The 18,080-nt window shown below is 30.6% G+C and overlaps 1 protein-coding gene across 5 annotated transcripts in view; it reads left to right on the forward strand.

Moving 5' to 3' along the window:
* The window catches only part of LOC105218069 (O-acyltransferase like protein), a 35,241-nt gene that overhangs the window by 15,601 nt on the left and 1,560 nt on the right, over positions 1 to 18,080 (forward strand). For 4 of the 5 annotated variants that reach the window (XM_054230709.1, XM_054230708.1, XM_054230710.1 and 1 more), the window contains 7 exons: positions 2,891 to 3,037; positions 9,044 to 9,315; positions 14,184 to 14,392; positions 14,469 to 14,548; positions 14,610 to 14,794; positions 14,853 to 15,013; positions 17,306 to 17,474. In XM_054230709.1, coding sequence (XP_054086684.1) covers positions 2,891 to 3,037; positions 9,044 to 9,315; positions 14,184 to 14,392; positions 14,469 to 14,548; positions 14,610 to 14,794; positions 14,853 to 15,013; positions 17,306 to 17,474 — 1,223 coding nt within the window. The remainder of the gene's footprint in view (positions 1 to 2,890; positions 3,038 to 9,043; positions 9,316 to 14,183; positions 14,393 to 14,468; positions 14,549 to 14,609; positions 14,795 to 14,852; positions 15,014 to 17,305; positions 17,475 to 18,080) is intronic. The other variant, XM_054230711.1, reaches the window with a different exon arrangement.

An 18,080-nucleotide genomic window follows, 5' to 3' on the forward strand; every position in this document is an offset into this window, starting at 1 on the left:
TATATAATTAAGTAAAGCTAAGAGAGTTATTTACTAAAAAAATGTCATGAGAAAAGTGTTTAGTTTATTTATAATAATTTAATTTGTGCCTATAAGCAACATCCTGTAACTAATGAACCATGATACATAGGACTTTAAAATTTTTATCACTTCATATTTGTGTTAAGACTAATATATATCTTTCCTAAAAAACTGTTAGCTCCGCCCATTTTAATTCAGGCATGAGAGGGTTAACGCTGAGTTCTTTCGAGTTCCATGCAGTACCTTAAAGTTTTGAGTATGCTTTAAGCGCTCTGAAACATTTTTCAAAAATACAAAATCGAGATCTGAGTATTACATACTTTGGAATTTCAAATAAATCGATTTTTATCGATAACAAATATCGAGTTTTTATCGATACTAAAATCGAGTACTATGCGCTGAATAATTTGGTCTAAACATTATTAAACATAATCGATACTTTAAATAAAATTATTATTATCGATAATTTAAAAGTTCAGTGTTGGTGCCTTTGCTATCGACTAATATTTATCAACTGCAAAAACGTATGCTTAAGATTATTATAACTGAATGCACATCTCAGTTAAGCACATGTCAAAGAAATGTACGCTAAATTATGATATGAACATTATCAAAGAATCTCACATGCCACGAAAAAAAATAGATTTGTGACAATTTTGTTTTATGCCGGACACGTGTACATTCTATACTTTGCTTTTCGTTTTTTTTTAATCAAAAGCCAGTACAACGCTTCAGAATTGTTTTCATTCAAGCGCTTATACGCCCCTTCACATACCACCTACTATATTATATGTATAAGTATCAGCCACTAAGTACAATCGTTGTTAGGCATTCAACAGGTAGTCGCTCATCCGTTGCTCATTTGCACACTTTGTTCTGCTACTGTCGGTGAGAAATGTACGCTCTTTGCGTTCGATTGCGACGATATCATTGCACAAAAATTCGTGCGAAGAATTCATAATTGGATCCACATACAAGAGAGTGTATTAACATAATTATCAAACGCTCGGCGCACATTGCTTGAATTTTAAGATTTTTAGCATGAGGTTTTGCAAAAACCCCGTCATTGTTTTCGACGCGCTTTTTTTTGTTTCTAAGTATGTTCTTACTTATGCAACGTGTGTATGTTTTCAGGGACTTCAATGCTGTGATAAAACAACCATTGTTTTTGAATCTCACATGTCTCATGCCAAAAAAAAAAATAAATATTATCCAGACGAACAGCAGAATAAATTAACTCCGCAATAAAAGTTAGACTATAAATTCAATATCTAATGACACCAATTAAGGCCATTTTGGATATTTTCTCACAATTTGCTTGTGAGTGAGAGAAAATATACGTTGGACATTAATTTTTTATCGTTTAGACACTGGTTGTTAAGTTAAGACTTCAAAAAGAAAAATAAACATCTAGACAACTATTGTCAAACCTCTGAGTTTACATTAAAGATCATCTTATAAAACCCATCAACATTTCGAAAAGATATAAGACCATTCTCTTTCAACAAAAAAGCTTAATATCTGAGTTTCGTATATGCTTATCTTGTACTCAGAGACCATCTTAATTTATTGTATAATCATTAATTGACCCATTTAGTTTAAATTTATTTTACTGTTCAGTACCCATCTTTTGAAAACCATTATATTTATTAAAATCCTGTTTTTAGTAAAGCTATCCAGTTAAAATTAAATTCAAAGTTTTAAATTCTACAAAGATATTACATAACATATGATTGAGTTAAACGTCTGATCAAATTTCTGAAATTTCTGAAACTAAAGACATATGATCTATATAATTATAGCTAAATTAATAAATGGCAATAATAATATTTTTTAATAAGAAAGTATGTTTACTATATCAAGCCTGAGCTTAATGCATTAATTAAACTTAAAATAGTCTTCTTCAAAACCACTTATAACCTCAACAAAGTACACAAGTACATAGAAAAATACTATATTGTCTCATATTGAAATATCATATAGTAATCTATACATAAATAACTAAGTATAGCTACTCGTACATTGTACCTAATTAATAAGTCTACATATTTCCCCAACAACATGCCGCGCATATAGTCTAGTGTTGTCTGACGCATCGACAGACGTGTCGTCTTATTTCCTGATGCTAATGTGGCTGTCATCGCCTACTGTGAATAAACAACAAACTTATCCATTTAGAAACTTCAATACTAAGTATCTGTATACAATTGAGTAGTCCCTTTTTCGACATCGTTTGTTGTAAATAAGTAAGCAGTAAATGCTGTGTATTAGTTTCGGAAAGTCAAGGAAATGAGCAGTGTTCTGTTTTCGAAAATTGTATTTCCGCAAACAAATGTGCGTAAACAAATCTTACATGTTGTTGAGTTTTTTCTTTGTTCCTTCTCGAGGTTATGAATTCATATTTTTATAATGCCACCAACATCCTTCTTTTTGGCTAGGTCGTCATCATTCTCAGTTATACCCAACCAAAAGTAGTTTTGCTTGGAACAGGTCAGTGATTTAATGCCAATGCCTATTTCACCCTCCAGTCTCTTCATTATTAAACTTCTTCTTGATGTGAGCCCATTAAAAAAAGCCGATCCCTATCCTTATCTGTTCTCTCTCTGTAACCAAAATCCATATTAGGTACATTCGTATTCCTTAACATTCTCGAATATATCACCTTTGGTATAATTCCTTCATATACGTTTTCAGAGCTCCTAATGCCTCACGACGAGCATATTTCATTATATCTATCAAGCTCAACTATCAGCCCATAGTTATGCTAACAGGCAGCTCACGTCTTTCTTCAATTATTTCTATATTTAACGTTCTATTGGTAGCAGATTTCTTTAACAATTTTATTTTTACGATTTTTCTCTATTTGCAGTTTATTTGTACAACATTGGACGAAGATTCATATCAGTTGCCACGCCTTTCGATGCAGCGCGCAACCCTAATGCCTCTCCAAAGTGTCGCAGGCAAATGCGACGTTTTCTAGAAGGCTTGAATAACTTCGATTTCTGGGCTTTAAAAAGTAAGTAAAGCATTATAATGTTTTTAAAAATTTTTTAATAAAAATATATCAATGATTTGACCTAAGTAATACTAGTGAAGAAATACTAATGAGCCTAAAATCATAAATCATAATAGTAGTTTTCTGTGACAATCTGAGATAGTTAAATGTTAATTTATAGTTTAAGATAAAGCATAGAACTCGGATCAAATTTGTGCAAGCAATATCTCATTTTAGAGACAAAGATATCTTAAACAACTTTTATCAGTAGAAACACTAGCTCGTATACCTACATATATATATTACATACAAGAACAAATGCAGTATAATATAATTTATGTATGAATTGATTTCTAAACAATAAAAATTTCCACACTAAGAATAATTAACAATTATTATAAAGGTTAAAAAAAAAATAAAAAAATTGAATTATAATACTATAATTGAATTATATATTTAGAATGCATTTACTGATTCAAATCGAAAAGTTAGTTCTCACCATTAAAATGTAAAATCTATTAACATAGTTAGCAAAGTAATTTGATAAAATAAAATACTCATTACACCTGTAATAAATCAAAACTAAAAGCTCGCCAAGCTTGTTTTGGCCACAAGCCAATATTTGTAGTTGTATTCCCAAGGTCAAATTGACGGAAAACTGCAGCTTATGTAAGCAAATACGAAGCAGAAAAAAAATAAGTATGCACATGCACATAATAAAACATGAAAAAGCATAAATCCATAGCAAAAATAATCAAAACGAAGAAGCGCGAAAGTGGCAATAAAACGCGCGTATGCCAATTGACTGTGACAAATTAGCAAACTTATAGCAAAATTGTTGAGAATACCTGAAATTACTGAAATTAATATGCTCGTGAGAATATGCGCTAAATTCTCTATTTATATCCATAAAGCAGCGAACATATAGAAATGGAGAAGTGAGGGCTTGACACTAGTGTTGGTTAGATGATTTTCAATTTTTCAGTGATAAAATTGAAAGAAGAAAAGCTAAAAGAGTATAAAAACTATAGAAGGAAAGTGAAGAGAAATTTAAGAAAATAAATATTGTCTGAAAAGAAGGCTAAAAATGTTTATAACTCTACTTCAACACAGAAAATCATGAAGTCTTAGAAGAATCGAGTATTGATTAAAACATCTCATAAAATATCACTTTACTCTCTAAAGAGTGCCATAACATTGTGAACAAATGCAAAAACAGAATCAAAATTGTGAAAGGAAATTTTAAGAGAAAATTGAAGATGAGGATTGATATGAAGAAACCATCTAAAACTAACTATTCTCGAAATACCCTGGATACAGTCCGAAAGCTGAATCGATATTCTTATTTAACTACTCAGATAAATACGAAGATGCATTTTAATATCTCAAATATCTGAAATATATGTGCTCATTGCTGTCTTTATCTAGATCTATTTCTCGTATATTTGAAGCGATCTTCAAATAATCGTTATACCAACAAATACCGAGTATACACGGTTGCATAAACCAACACGCCTCTCAATTGCAATTATATTCGCTACCACAAAACAACTTCGTCTATGTACGCTCGTACATCTAACCCACCTTCGTGCTGTCTTGCCACATTTCGTAGGATTTCTAGTTTGTTTTCGTGTGTAATACAATACATATCTTGTAAATGCTGCAATCAAAATTTGAAGGTCAGTTGGCGAACTTTACCCAGTTTAGACGTTATGGCCGCCACAAAAACACTAGCAATGGCCTAAACGTCTCAAGTGCACTTAGAAGTGCAGCCTCCGTCATAGTCAGTGCCACAGCCATTTACTATCCACTACACATCAGAACAGCAGCTGCAACAAGTTGCAAAAAATTGCACATGACTGGAGGCTATAAATGTGAACAAAATCGAGTCTTGAGAATTGACGCTGCGGCGCAGCTAACTGCGGCAGTCGCGACCCCTGCAACGTCGCTTTAACATTGAAAACCACAGTCTAAAACGCATTCGTGTAGACATGTTTGTGGTTGCTTCGATAGAGGTGTGAACAACAACTACTTCTAGGCGAAATCAGAATGTGCAGCACACCAGCAGTCGAGGCTTACGACGGCAGCAGCGTCGCAAACGTAAGACGTTTAGAATTTTGTGCTTTGGCTGACTGAGAAGCATACAGTAAAGATTTGTAGCTAGCAATAAATGGCTTCGCGGCAGTAGACACTAAAAAATAATAAAAATTCATATTTTGGTTCAAGTTTGTGTTTGATATTTGTATTAATTTGTTGTACTACAACAACAAATTTTAATCACTAGTTGCGTCTATATATGCATGTACCTCTGGTTACTGTCGTGGTACAAGCAAATATTCGCAATCCCGAAACAGCTAATTTCAAAATGAATGTTTTAGAACTGTCATGTATAGATAATATCAATATTTCCATGAAGGATCGTATGAAATGCTATTAGAGGTTCATTATAGTTAAATTTATTTATCACCCGATAATTAGGTGAAGTTAGTCTGGCTGGCCGCAAAGCCACGCACAGACCAGTTTTGGTTCTTAGCGATACCTGATGGAGTATTGTCACACAGAGTCAATGATTTTTAAAATATTATTTGGGCTCACTTCCGATACCTCATCCAGTTTGTTTATATTGTAGGGCCCCCAAATGCTTGAAGCATTGTCTAGCCACTGCAGAACAAGAATTGGTGGGAGTTTCATGTACTTTTCATCTACTACATATAACTTTTGCGGTTTAGCAACGCGGTAGATAATTCAAACGCGCTTTGATCTTCTTGCTATGTTCCTGTCCAGATCATCATGTTGACATTGCACGGGTTTACCTAAGTCGGTCATGTTTTCAAATGATAGTTTTATACCCTTTTGGCAATCTCGTCTACCACCCCGTTACCTTCAATTCCTCTGTGGCCTGGCACACAATTGGAGTAAAGTCTTTCTTACTTATTAACTTGAACCCAAATAAATAATAATTCTTCTTCTTATTATTATTCTCTAGCCGCATAACAGTATATCTTTAATCGGTACTAACTTCAAATGATAACTAAATTCACATACATATTTAGCAGAGGTCATTCATTCGACAAATTATTTAATCTAATAATCTAATAATGAAGTGAAGACCATTTGCTAATTGACTAACGTTATAGCTTTTTCCCACAGGAGTTAATTGATCAATTAACCGGCCTTTTCTCGCTTAAAGCGCCAATTTACATCGATTTAGCATACAAAAGAAAAAAGGAAATATGGTTGTGGTTATTGATAAAATAGCAATCAACTGATTAAGCTTACCAACTTCTTATGAACAGCAAAAAAAATGTATAACAGCTGTTCGATAATCGCAGCCGGTTGTACGAAAGGCAAAAACTGGCGTCTCAATTATAATCTTAATGTATTAAATTAATTTAACTTAGTATAATAAATTGGGATTCTGACACGTGTATAAAGCTCCCAAATACGAAGGATCAAACTTCGTTTGCAGTATTCACTCTCGGTAATCTGGGATGGTTCATGTGCCTTTCACAGAATGTTTCCATCGATCATATCAAGAACCTCTTGATCGTGATCAATTTAAGTTGTTACGAATAATGAGACAGTTATACATTTTTATAATTCTTCATCCATAATGTCATATGGATCCATGTGAGTTCCCAAACTGACATAACTATCGATCGTAAAGTAGGATCCGACGTAGATGAAAGACAATAACATAAAAGCCGCTCTGATATTTGTGTTAAATTAATGAAACCCAACGAAAAGTTTCTGAAAGGTCCAAAAGTTGAAACTCAACTGGATAAGATTTTCTCATGGGTTACGTAGTCTTAAATTGCTGTTTTTCACCCATTCACCGATCAACCCGGAGACTTTTATAGTTATTATAGAGTCTGCAGCACTAATTTTTTAGAATTCTTTCAAAAGTCTTCGATGTTTTGCACATCTCTCATTCGAATACTTTTTATATTACTTGTTTTTTTTTTTCAAATGAAACATAACGCCTCTTTTACCTAACCAGTTTCATTGCATGCCAGCCTTGTAATGTAGCGCTTAAGATTTTTTTCATTTTGCGTTAATTTACAAATCACTACCAAGGTTAAAACAAATGGCGAGTGGCAAATTGCGAATGTTAAAGTTCTAGGCGTTTTGCGCAGCGTGAAGCATTGAAACGTCACACATTTTCAGCATTTTTCAGCCAAGCGCATAGAACATTGTATTAAATTAAATAAGTATGGGTTATAAGTTAAACTTTTAATTATGTATGTGCATAGGCTGACAGTGCAAGAGCGAGACTCACAATTTAGACACAGGCATTTTTATCACTTTGTAACGTTCAAAAGTGGTTTTGTAATTTTTTAGTCAATTATGCTTGACTGCATTTTTGTGCAATTTTATACAATATAAAAATTAATTGCAGCGTTAACTAAAATGGAAAATGTTTATAGAAAAGTAATTTGTGAAAACATCTTCGCAGTAAAAAGTAATTATTCTTAGTTAGGATGATTTCATTAAAATCTTTATTATTTTTTAGAATAATTCAGCAAAACTTAATTAACTAATTTAAAATGACGGAAAATATTTTGTAACTCATTTTTTTAACTAAAACGACACTTAACCTCACTTTCAATTCCATGTCAGACTCAATTGGAAACCGAAATATAGCGAGATTGCAGTAAATAGCAATATTGTTGAGCTTGTAAGAAAAGGAATAGAAAGAGCCCTTACTATTGCTCATCAGTGTGCTATTGTTGGTAGACATAATTTCAAAACCATATTGACTACTATAATGGTTCAAAAAAATAACAAAAATATAAACATTTTTATTGATATAAATGCAATGTATATTAAGTTGAAACCTAAAAGTAATCAAAATATAAAACTGAAATGACATTATTAATTTTGAAACAAAGCAAGGATTAAGAAAGTAAAATTAAACTAATAACAAAAATTACAAATTAATTTAAAATTTTACATAAAATAAAATAAAAAATAATATCTTTTAGAAAAAAATATTAAAATTTTAATTAAAATTAAATGATAAAAGGACATGTAATGAATATAAGATTAAAATTACAATTAATAAAACGTAATTAAAAGTGAATGATTAGTATTGAAATACTAAATTGTTAAAGATACAAATAAAATTAATTATGAATATAAATATAAATATAAATATAAATATAAATATAAATATAAATATAAATATAAATATAAATATAAATATAAATATAAATATAAATATAAATATAAATATAAATATAAATATAAATATAAATATTAATATAAATATAAATATAAATATAAATATAAATATAAATATAAATATAAATATAAATATAAATATAAATATAAATATAAATATAAATATAAATATAAATATAAATATAAATATAAATATAAATATAAATATAAATATAAATATAAATATAAATATAAATATAAATATAAATATAAATATAAATATAAATATAAATATAAATATAAATATAAATATAAATACAAATTTTAACATAAAATTAGAATTGAATTTTAAAATAAAACTTACAAATTAATAATTAAAAAAATAATAATTTAATACACAATTAAATATAGTAATATTTTTTTTTATTTTTAATACACAATTAATCAAAACAATATTTTTTTAATTTCCATCTTTCAAAAATTATATGATTTAGCACACGAGTAAGTATGCAGTCTACCAAACAACGAGTTCTCACTTTTAGTTTATAACACATACTAACTGCTAATCCCATTCAATTTATTGCACACTCCTCTCAACAATTAACCTTTTCTATTTGAACATGTTAATTTTGACGTCGGGTAGCCAAGTTGCCAAAACAAAAATGTGCTGTGCGATGTGCTTAAATTGTGCCTAATTTGCATATGAATTTTGTGCCTTTCTATAAATCCACCAATTAAACGTTTAACTGTAATATCATACAACCATGTTTGCAACTATTTTATTTTATAGCAACTATTTTTATGATTATTATAAAATTTATAACTAAAATTGTTTGCGTTTTTCTTTCCTCACACGTTTTGCAGTGCATGACGCCACCGGCAAAATCACTTCGGGCATACTCAATGGCAACATTAATCAGCCGGGTGATTTCGATCAGTGTCTGAGCATCAGCAGCGCCGCGGGCGCAACAGCCGCTGGTGACGACGGCGACGACGACGACGAGGCGGATGATGGCATCAAAGGGCAGTATTGTTTGGCTTACGCACAGCCAGTGTTGCCACACAAATCGAAACGTTTGCGCGCCCTATTCAAGCTGATACAATCGCACGGACCATTCAAGAGTGAATTCAATGATGTAAGTGCATTTCACTTAATTAGCAATTCAATTATTAGTGCGCACAAGTTGTAAAGGTTATAAAAAACACGCCTAAACAATACGTTGTTAAGTATTTTTTTTTCTTTTCGCCTATTTGTTTATTTTCGTTGTGAATTGTTAAAGCGCGTTCGCTACTTGAGTCTTTTGTTTGACAAGCGAAATGTTTTGCTATTTATACACTCAAGCGCAAATATAATTACATCATTATTAGCATTATAAGGCGCACACATACAACACAGTTATTTTCTCTTCACACATAACCATACATACATGTACATGCTTAGGACCTATAAACAGAGTATTGGCTTTCTCAGGCTATTAAGCGTAGAAGCAGAATTCTTCTATTTAAGTATCATGAAAAAGTAACAACAAAACGCCACATACCCACACGTTATCATTTTAATGTAAACAAATGGTTTATTAATCGTGCAGTTTTTGCAACTATCGCCTTCATTATTGCATTTTCACATGTAATTGGCTTTAGTGCAACGATAAAAATGTTTTAATTAACATAAAACTTGAATTACAACCGCGTTTACAGCTTACAAATTGCCAAATTACAACTCGTGTGTGAATTGATCGGCGAAATGTTTTATGAATGAATTCATTTTGCATGTGACGAAATAGTTTGTATGTATGTATGCATGTGTGATTTGCATATTTGTAGTGACACGCACTCGCATATAATTGTATTTTTATTGACGCGCCACCGGAAGCCAGGCATGCGATAACCATTTAAATTTCAAATGAATTCCGTATTGCATTAAAAGATTAGAGAAAAGTTAGGCGATAAGAGAAGAGCGCAGTACGATTATTTATGTGAATTTATGAAAAAATTAAAATTAAAATTAAAATTAAAATTAAAATTAAAATTAAAATTAAAATTAAAATTAAAATTAAAATTAAAATTAAAATTAAAATTAAAATTAAAATTAAAATTAAAATTAAAATTAAAATTAAAATTAAAATTAAAATTAAAATTAAAATTAAAAATAAAATTAAAATAAAATTAAATTCAAATTCAAATTCAAATTCAAATTCAAATTCAAATTCAAATTCAAATTCAAATTCAAATTCAAATTCAAATTCAAATTCAAATTCAAATTCAAATTAAAATTAAAATTAAAATTAAGATTAAAATTAAAATTAAAATTATAATTCAAATTCAAATTCAAATTCAAATTCAAATTCAAATTCAAATTCAAATTCAAATTAAAATTACAATTAAAATTAAAATTAAAATTAAAATTAAATTACAATTAAAATTAAAATTAAAATTAAAATTAAAAAATTAAAATTAAAATTAAAATTAAAATTAAAATTAAAATTAAGATTAAAATTAAAATTATAATTCAAATTCAAATTCAAATTCAAATTACAATTAAAATTAAAATTCAAATTCAAATTCAAATTCAAATTCAAATTCAAATTCAAATTCAAATTCAAATTCAAATTCAAATTCAAATTCAAATTCAAATTCAAATTCAAATTCAAATTCAAATTCAAATTCAAATTCAAATTCAAATTAAAATTAAAATTAAAATTAAAATTAAAATTAAAATTAAAATTAAAATTAAAATTAAAATTAAAATTAAAATTAAAATTAAAATTAAAATTAAAATTAAAATTAAAATTAAAATTAAAATTAAAATTAAAATTAAAATTAAAATTAAAATTAAAATTAAAATTAAAATTAAAATTAAAATTAAAATTAAAATTAAAATTAAAATTAAAATTAAAATTAAAATTAAAATTAAAATTAAAATTAAAATTAAAATTAAAATTAAAATTAAAATTAAAATTAAAATTAAAATTAAAATTAAAATTAAAATTAAAATTAAAATTAAAATTAAAATTAAAATTAAAATTAAAATTAAAATTAAAATTAAAATTAAAATTAAAATTAAAATTAAAATTAAAATTAAAATTAAAATTAAAATTAAAATTAAAATTAAGATTAAAATTAAAATTAAAATTATAATTCAAATTCAAATTCAAATTCAAATTACAATTAAAATTAAAATTCAAATTCAAATTCAAATTCAAATTCAAATTCAAATTCAAATTAAAATTACAATTCAAATTCAAATTCAAATTCAAATTCAAATTCAAATTCAAATTCAAATTCAAATTCAAATTAAAATTCAAATTCAAATTCAAATTCAAATTCAAATTCAAATTCAAATTCAAATTACAATTCAAATTCAAATTCAAATTCAAATTCAAATTCAAATTCAAATTCAAATTCAAATTAAAATTACAATTAAAATTAAAATTAAAATTAAAATGTGAGCCTCTAATCAATCATCAAACTTTCTTCACTCAGTTTTTCATTGCATTCAAGAAATACCAACAACAACTGCTCAAGGAACAATAACCACAACACGACCTTACCTATATTGCTTAAAATTAAAATATTTCAATTCGTTTTTTTTTTTAAGTAAATATTTACATAACCCAAAAAAACAACACATATTGCATAGATTAAAATTAAAATTAAAATTATAATTCAAATTCAAATTCAAATTCAAATTACAATTAAAATTAAAATTCAAATTCAAATTCAAATTCAAATTCAAATTCAAATTCAAATTCAAATTCAAATTCAAATTCAAATTACAATTCAAATTCAAATTCAAATTCAAATTCAAATTCAAATTCAAATTCAAATTCAAATTCAAATTCAAATTAAAATTCAAATTCAAATTCAAATTCAAATTCAAATTCAAATTCAAATTACAATTCAAATTCAAATTCAAATTCAAATTCAAATTCAAATTCAAATTCAAATTCAAATTAAAATTACAATTAAAATTAAAATTAAAATTAAAATGTGAGCCTCTAATCAATCATCAAACTTTCTTCACTCAGTTTTTCATTGCATTCAAGAAATACCAACAACAACTGCTCAAGGAACAATAACCACAACACGACCTTACCTATATTGCTTATAATTAAAATATTTCAATTCGTTTTTTTTTTAAGTAAATATTTACATAACCCAAAAAAACAACACATATTGCATATCGTGAGATTTTTCTATAAGAAAATACATTCAAACTTAAATACTTACTCGGTTCAAGATATGTATGACCTTTCATCATTTTTATTCAGTCACTTCTCTTATTTACCTTATATGTCCCTGCAATTTAGAGAGAGAAACAGAGTTCATTGATATGTAATATAATATTTTAAGATATCACTGACTTTTAGTAAGCTCAGGCCTTAGTAGAGACTTTTCCGAATATTTTGGAATAAGCTGACGCCTCCAACATTGAGCTACACATATTAATATACCAGCAAAACAACTCCCACTGACTCCAATGAAAATGGGATTTCTCAAGACATAAAGGAGCAAAAAATAGAATGGACTTGAATATCAGAATCTCTATTGGCACTAGAGATCTATATTTTTAATTACAATATTTGTATTGAATTATCAATGACAAGACATAATTCATGACTGATTACGCGGATGATTGAAACGGATCTCATTTTCTAGCTTAATATTAACGGAATATTTACTATTTATAAATACTTACTTCTTCATTACCAAAGTTAGTCCAGCAGATCCGCCAAATTTAGACACTTTAATGAACGGATCAAGTACTGCAATACGAATTATGATGACCTAAAACTGTGTTGTTATAGGTGCATGGACTATCAAACTAACACAAAAAATACACTCGCACTACGTCATAAATTAAATAATAATATTTTCTCACATTTGCGTGTACAAATCATGCAAATTTATGATCATAATTTATGTCTGCACAGCTCAGCGCACACATTGAACTTGAACTTCAACTTTAATTTGCCAAAAATATTTTTTTTCCGTATTAAAGTTTCCACATAGCAAATTTGAAGCATAGTTTACGGTTTATTAAAATTTTTTGTTTGTGTTGTTGCTTTATTCACATCTGCTTTGTCACTGCTTCGTTGACTAGCAAGCAAATTTAATTATACTGCGCTGTGAAATATATACGCTTGTTTTTGTAATTTGACAAAATCAATAACGAAAAAAAAATATTTTATTATACAGCTAATCAAAAAAGCGCTAGTTGGCAAACTAATCAAAGAGTTCATTGCACTCCGCATTGTGTCCTCGTTAAAAACTCTAAGAGAGTGGCAATAAAGACATTTATATAGAAATAAATTAGCAACTTTGAGATACATTGACTTATTTTTATTGTATAAAATAATATCTAAAAGGTTTTGCTCATGTAAACGATCGAGTGAAATTCCTGAGCTTTGAAGTTTACGACATAAACAAACTGGTGATCTACCTAAAGAACTTTAGTCATCCTACTCTCTTCGACAATTCCGTTGCATTTACTCTTCCATCAAGAAAGAATTAATTCATTAAACTACTTCACCAGTAACAACGTTTCTTCTAGTAACAACGTTTTACTAACTTTTGGAAGAATTTTTCTTTGGGAATATTTCTCTTCGTAGAATATTTCTCTCGGTTGGTCCAGATATGTTTTTCGTCAATAATATTAGAAAGACGATTCTAATACGGTTAACACTAAAAACTCTAACCAATCTGAAATCAAAAGAGATGATCTTGGAGAGAGGAAAGAAATCTCCGAGCAAATTTCTGCCTTTAAAAGGCTCAATGTTTTAATACCAAAGTTGTTTGTTCGATTTGCCACGTTCATTGTTTTGAGTGAGCGTTCGTTACAAATTGTTATAGGCAAAAATTACGTAGAATTTACTATTGCGGGAAGCAAAAGTCTTTGTTTACAATTACTCAGAAAAAAACTTTACAACCCACTATTTATATATACATATATTTAAATATATGTACCTCTATGATGAAAACTATGGATCTCATTTTTTTACAGCCTGGCCATCGTGTACCACGCTACTCGCTAATCAACTGGGGTATTTGTGTGCCGGACGCTTGCAGTTATCAAGACGTGGAGTACACTGTGAAGGAGTATCTCAGTAATCTTACCAGTTCCACCGGCATTACGTTCCAAGTGCGCGTGGAGCCGAAGTTGTGTCAAGTGCGCGACAATAAGCCATGGGATCGCAATACAACGTGGGTTGTGTGAGTGCTAATGTCAAAATAATAAAAAATATAAAAAATGAAAACTTTATTACAACAAATACTTTCCTATTTGTAGACGCTTCTTCCTGATCATACTCTCCATTACTGTATTATCGACCATTTATGAGCGCTGCACCAAAGCGCATCAAAAGCCAAGTAATTAGATTGTATTTAATTTTCAAAGGATTGTTTTCTTACGCCTAAAAAATGCTTACAGATGAATGGTTCACCGCCTTCTCTTTGGACAAGAATCTGCGTTGGCTCTTCAGCACCAGCTCCTCACCCAATGACATTGAGGCTGTGCATGGCATACGCTTTCTGAATGCGGTCATGTTGCTCTTCTCGCACAAATCGATGGCCATGTTTTTCAATCCCTACAACAATCGCACGGAAATGTCAGAGGTATGCAATTAAAAATCAAATTTTTTTATTTTTATGAAAAGTTCGCACATTTTAACAGAGTTTGGGCCGCCCATGGACCGTGATTGGACGTGCTGCCTCGCTCTACACCGATCCCTTCCTGCTCTTCAGCGGTATGTTAACGGCATATTCACTCTTCGGCCGGCTCTTCAAAGGTCAACCTGTGCGTTTGCGAAATGAATATGTCAGTCGTTTAATGCGGTGAGTTTTATTCTCATTTTATGCTAAATAAGCTTTTTGGGTCATAAAAAAGAACAAAAACTAGTTTTTGAACGTCTTCTTTTTGTCATACAAAAATTAATATATTTTTTATGTAAATTGTATTTATTTTACACTCGTAAATAACTAATTTTTATAGTTCGAAAGCTTAACTTCTAGAGACATCTAAATTTATTTGCGCAAAGAAAGAATTGAAGAGGGAATATAAACATTTACATATATGACGAAATCAACGTTCTAAGAATCAATATATGTATATTGAAGTGCGTAATTCCAATATAATAAATTTTAGCAACTTTATTTTGTATTTTCGCAATATGCGAAAGGTTGCTTAAGCAAGCTTACAATTGTTGAGCTTGTTGAGTATGTGATCAAACCCACGCAATGAATACGCTAGTAATGAGAACTCGAAGTATTGGAAACGCAGAGATCCGGTTATGTATAGCAAGGTTTTGGCTTCAAATTCTTAAATTGAAGCATACATTTAAGAGCAGACGCTGGAATGAAGTGAAAAAAGTAAAGGGTTTTTCAAAAGTAGACTGATAGGGACTGCAAAGGACGCCATATTCACGTTATTTTTACATTTCTCTTCAGCAAAGCTTGCCATTTCCTCATGGAAATATATACGATTCAAACAACGAGTCGAAGTTATTAAAATTTACTACCGAAATTCAGAGTCAGTGGCAACTTTAAGAGCGGATTTTCATCGAAAAATCATCTTCAGTGATGAGGCTCATTTCTCGCTGAATGGTTTCGTCAATAATCAAAATCCATACGTACTCCATGAGTCACCCTTGCACTCCGAAAAAAAATATTTTTGGCCCGATTTAGATGATATGGACTTGGACAATATGAGGTTCCAACAGAAACACAGTTAATGTCACAATTGATTTATTGAAATTGGTGAACGTATTATCTCAACTCGCGTATGCCGATGATATTGATATCATCGGAAGCAACAACCGCGCTGTTTGTTCTTTTTTTTCCAGACTAGATAAAGAAGCAAAGCGTATGAGTGAATGGTGGTGATGGTGAATGAGGACAAGACGAAATATCTCCTGTCATCAAACAAACAGTCAGCGCACTCGCGTCTTGGCTCCCACGTCACTGTTGACAGTCATACCTTTAAAGTCGTAGATAGTTTCGTCTACTTGGGAACCAGCGTTAACAACACCAACAATGTCAGCTTTGAAATCCAACGCAAAATCACTCTTGCCAACAGGTGTTACTTTGGACTGAGTAGGCAATTGAACAGTAAAGTCCTCTCTCTACGAACAAAAATCAAACTCTACAAGTCGCTCATTATTCCTGTCCTGATGTATGGCGCCGAAGCGTGGACGATGACAACATCCGATGAGACGACTCTTGGGGTTTTCGAGAGAAAGGTTTTGCGTAAGATTTATGGTGCTCTGAACATTGGCAACGGCGAATACCGCAGACGATGGAACGATGAGCTGTACGATTTATAAGACGTCATTGACATAGTTCAGCGAATAAAAAGACAGCGGCTACGCTGGCTAGGTCATGTTGTACGAATGGATGAAAACACTCCAGCTCTGAAAGTGTACGATGCAGTACCCGCTGGAGGAAGCCGCGGAAGAGGATGACCTCCACTCCGGTGGAAAGACCAAGTGCAAAGTGACCTGGCTTCACTTGGTGTTTCCAGTTGGCGCCACAAAGCAAAAAGGAGGAACGAGTGGCGCGCTCTGGTGGATTCGGCTATAATCGCTTAAGCGGTTTCTACGCCAAATATATATATATACATATATATATTATATTATATATATATATATTATCTCATTAAATGGCCCAGTCAATTGGTCGTCTCGGTAGTGCGATTTGACACCGTTAGACTATTTCCTATGGGGCTACGTCAAGTTTATGGTCTATGCCAATAAATCAGCAACGATTGATGAACTTCGTACGAATATCGAACACAAAATTACAGCAGTATTGGCCGATTTATGTTTGAAATCCGTCGAAAATTGAGTTCAACGTGTGGACTTCTGCAAGCTGTCCGTGGTGGCCATGAAAAAGAAATCGACTTCCATACACAATGGCATCGAATGTACTTTCACAGTATTAAAATTTTTAAAGCGCTCTTATTGAAAACCCCTTTATACTTTTTGGTTATACGTAACCCGAATGTTGTTGTTGTAGCGACACAAAACATTCCCCAAATAATGAGGAATGCTGCGGATTTGACATTTATTTTTATAAGCCTTGAAAAATAAATTCCACATTTTTTAAATCTCTCTCTATTTTCTTCCGCAGTATTGTACCCCCACTAGCGGCGCTTATACTCTTCTGCACTTTTGTACTACCCTTGTGGGGCTCGGGACCACAATGGAACTTGGTCGTAGGTCATCATGCAGATATTTGCAAACGGAACTGGTGGCGTAATTTACTTTTTATACACAACTACTTTGGCTTCAGTGAAATGGTGAGAGCTTAAAAACCGCGTAACATTAGAAGCTATAAAAAGAGAGTAGCTTCTAAGAGAATTTTTCACTTCCTGTAGATTAGGGGCCATCCATAAATTACGTCACACGAATTTAAGGACTTTTTCACCCCTCCCCCCTCCTTGTCACAAGTTGTCACATTTTGAACTCAACCCCCCTTCCCCCCTGACGTGACGTGACCCATTTTCCAATTTTATGGATTTAGCATATACATAAAAAAACTGGTTATTCTATTTATTCTTATATTTATTGAATAAACTTTAATAAAATCAACATTTAGTTAAATATTAAAGTACAGAGACAACGAATGACTAATCACGAAATAATAGATACTTAATTATTCTGCTGCATGATCAGCGTGGTACAGAGCAGCCAGTCGTCTAACAGCCAGGAACGCAGCAGAGCGGGAAACGATATTGCCCTAAATTTTGAAATCTGATGTCACAAAGCTTTTGACCCCCCTGCCCCTTGTCACACAATGTCACTTCTTAATGATAAACTTCCCCCCCCCCCCTTCAAGGCGTGACGTAATTTATGGATGGCCCCTTACAAATATGTTAGGAATACAACTACTTGTGAAATTAAAA

The sequence above is a fragment of the Zeugodacus cucurbitae genome, chromosome 5, assembly GCF_028554725.1.
Source record: "Zeugodacus cucurbitae isolate PBARC_wt_2022May chromosome 5, idZeuCucr1.2, whole genome shotgun sequence".
NCBI classification, from domain to species: domain Eukaryota; kingdom Metazoa; phylum Arthropoda; class Insecta; order Diptera; family Tephritidae; genus Zeugodacus; species Zeugodacus cucurbitae.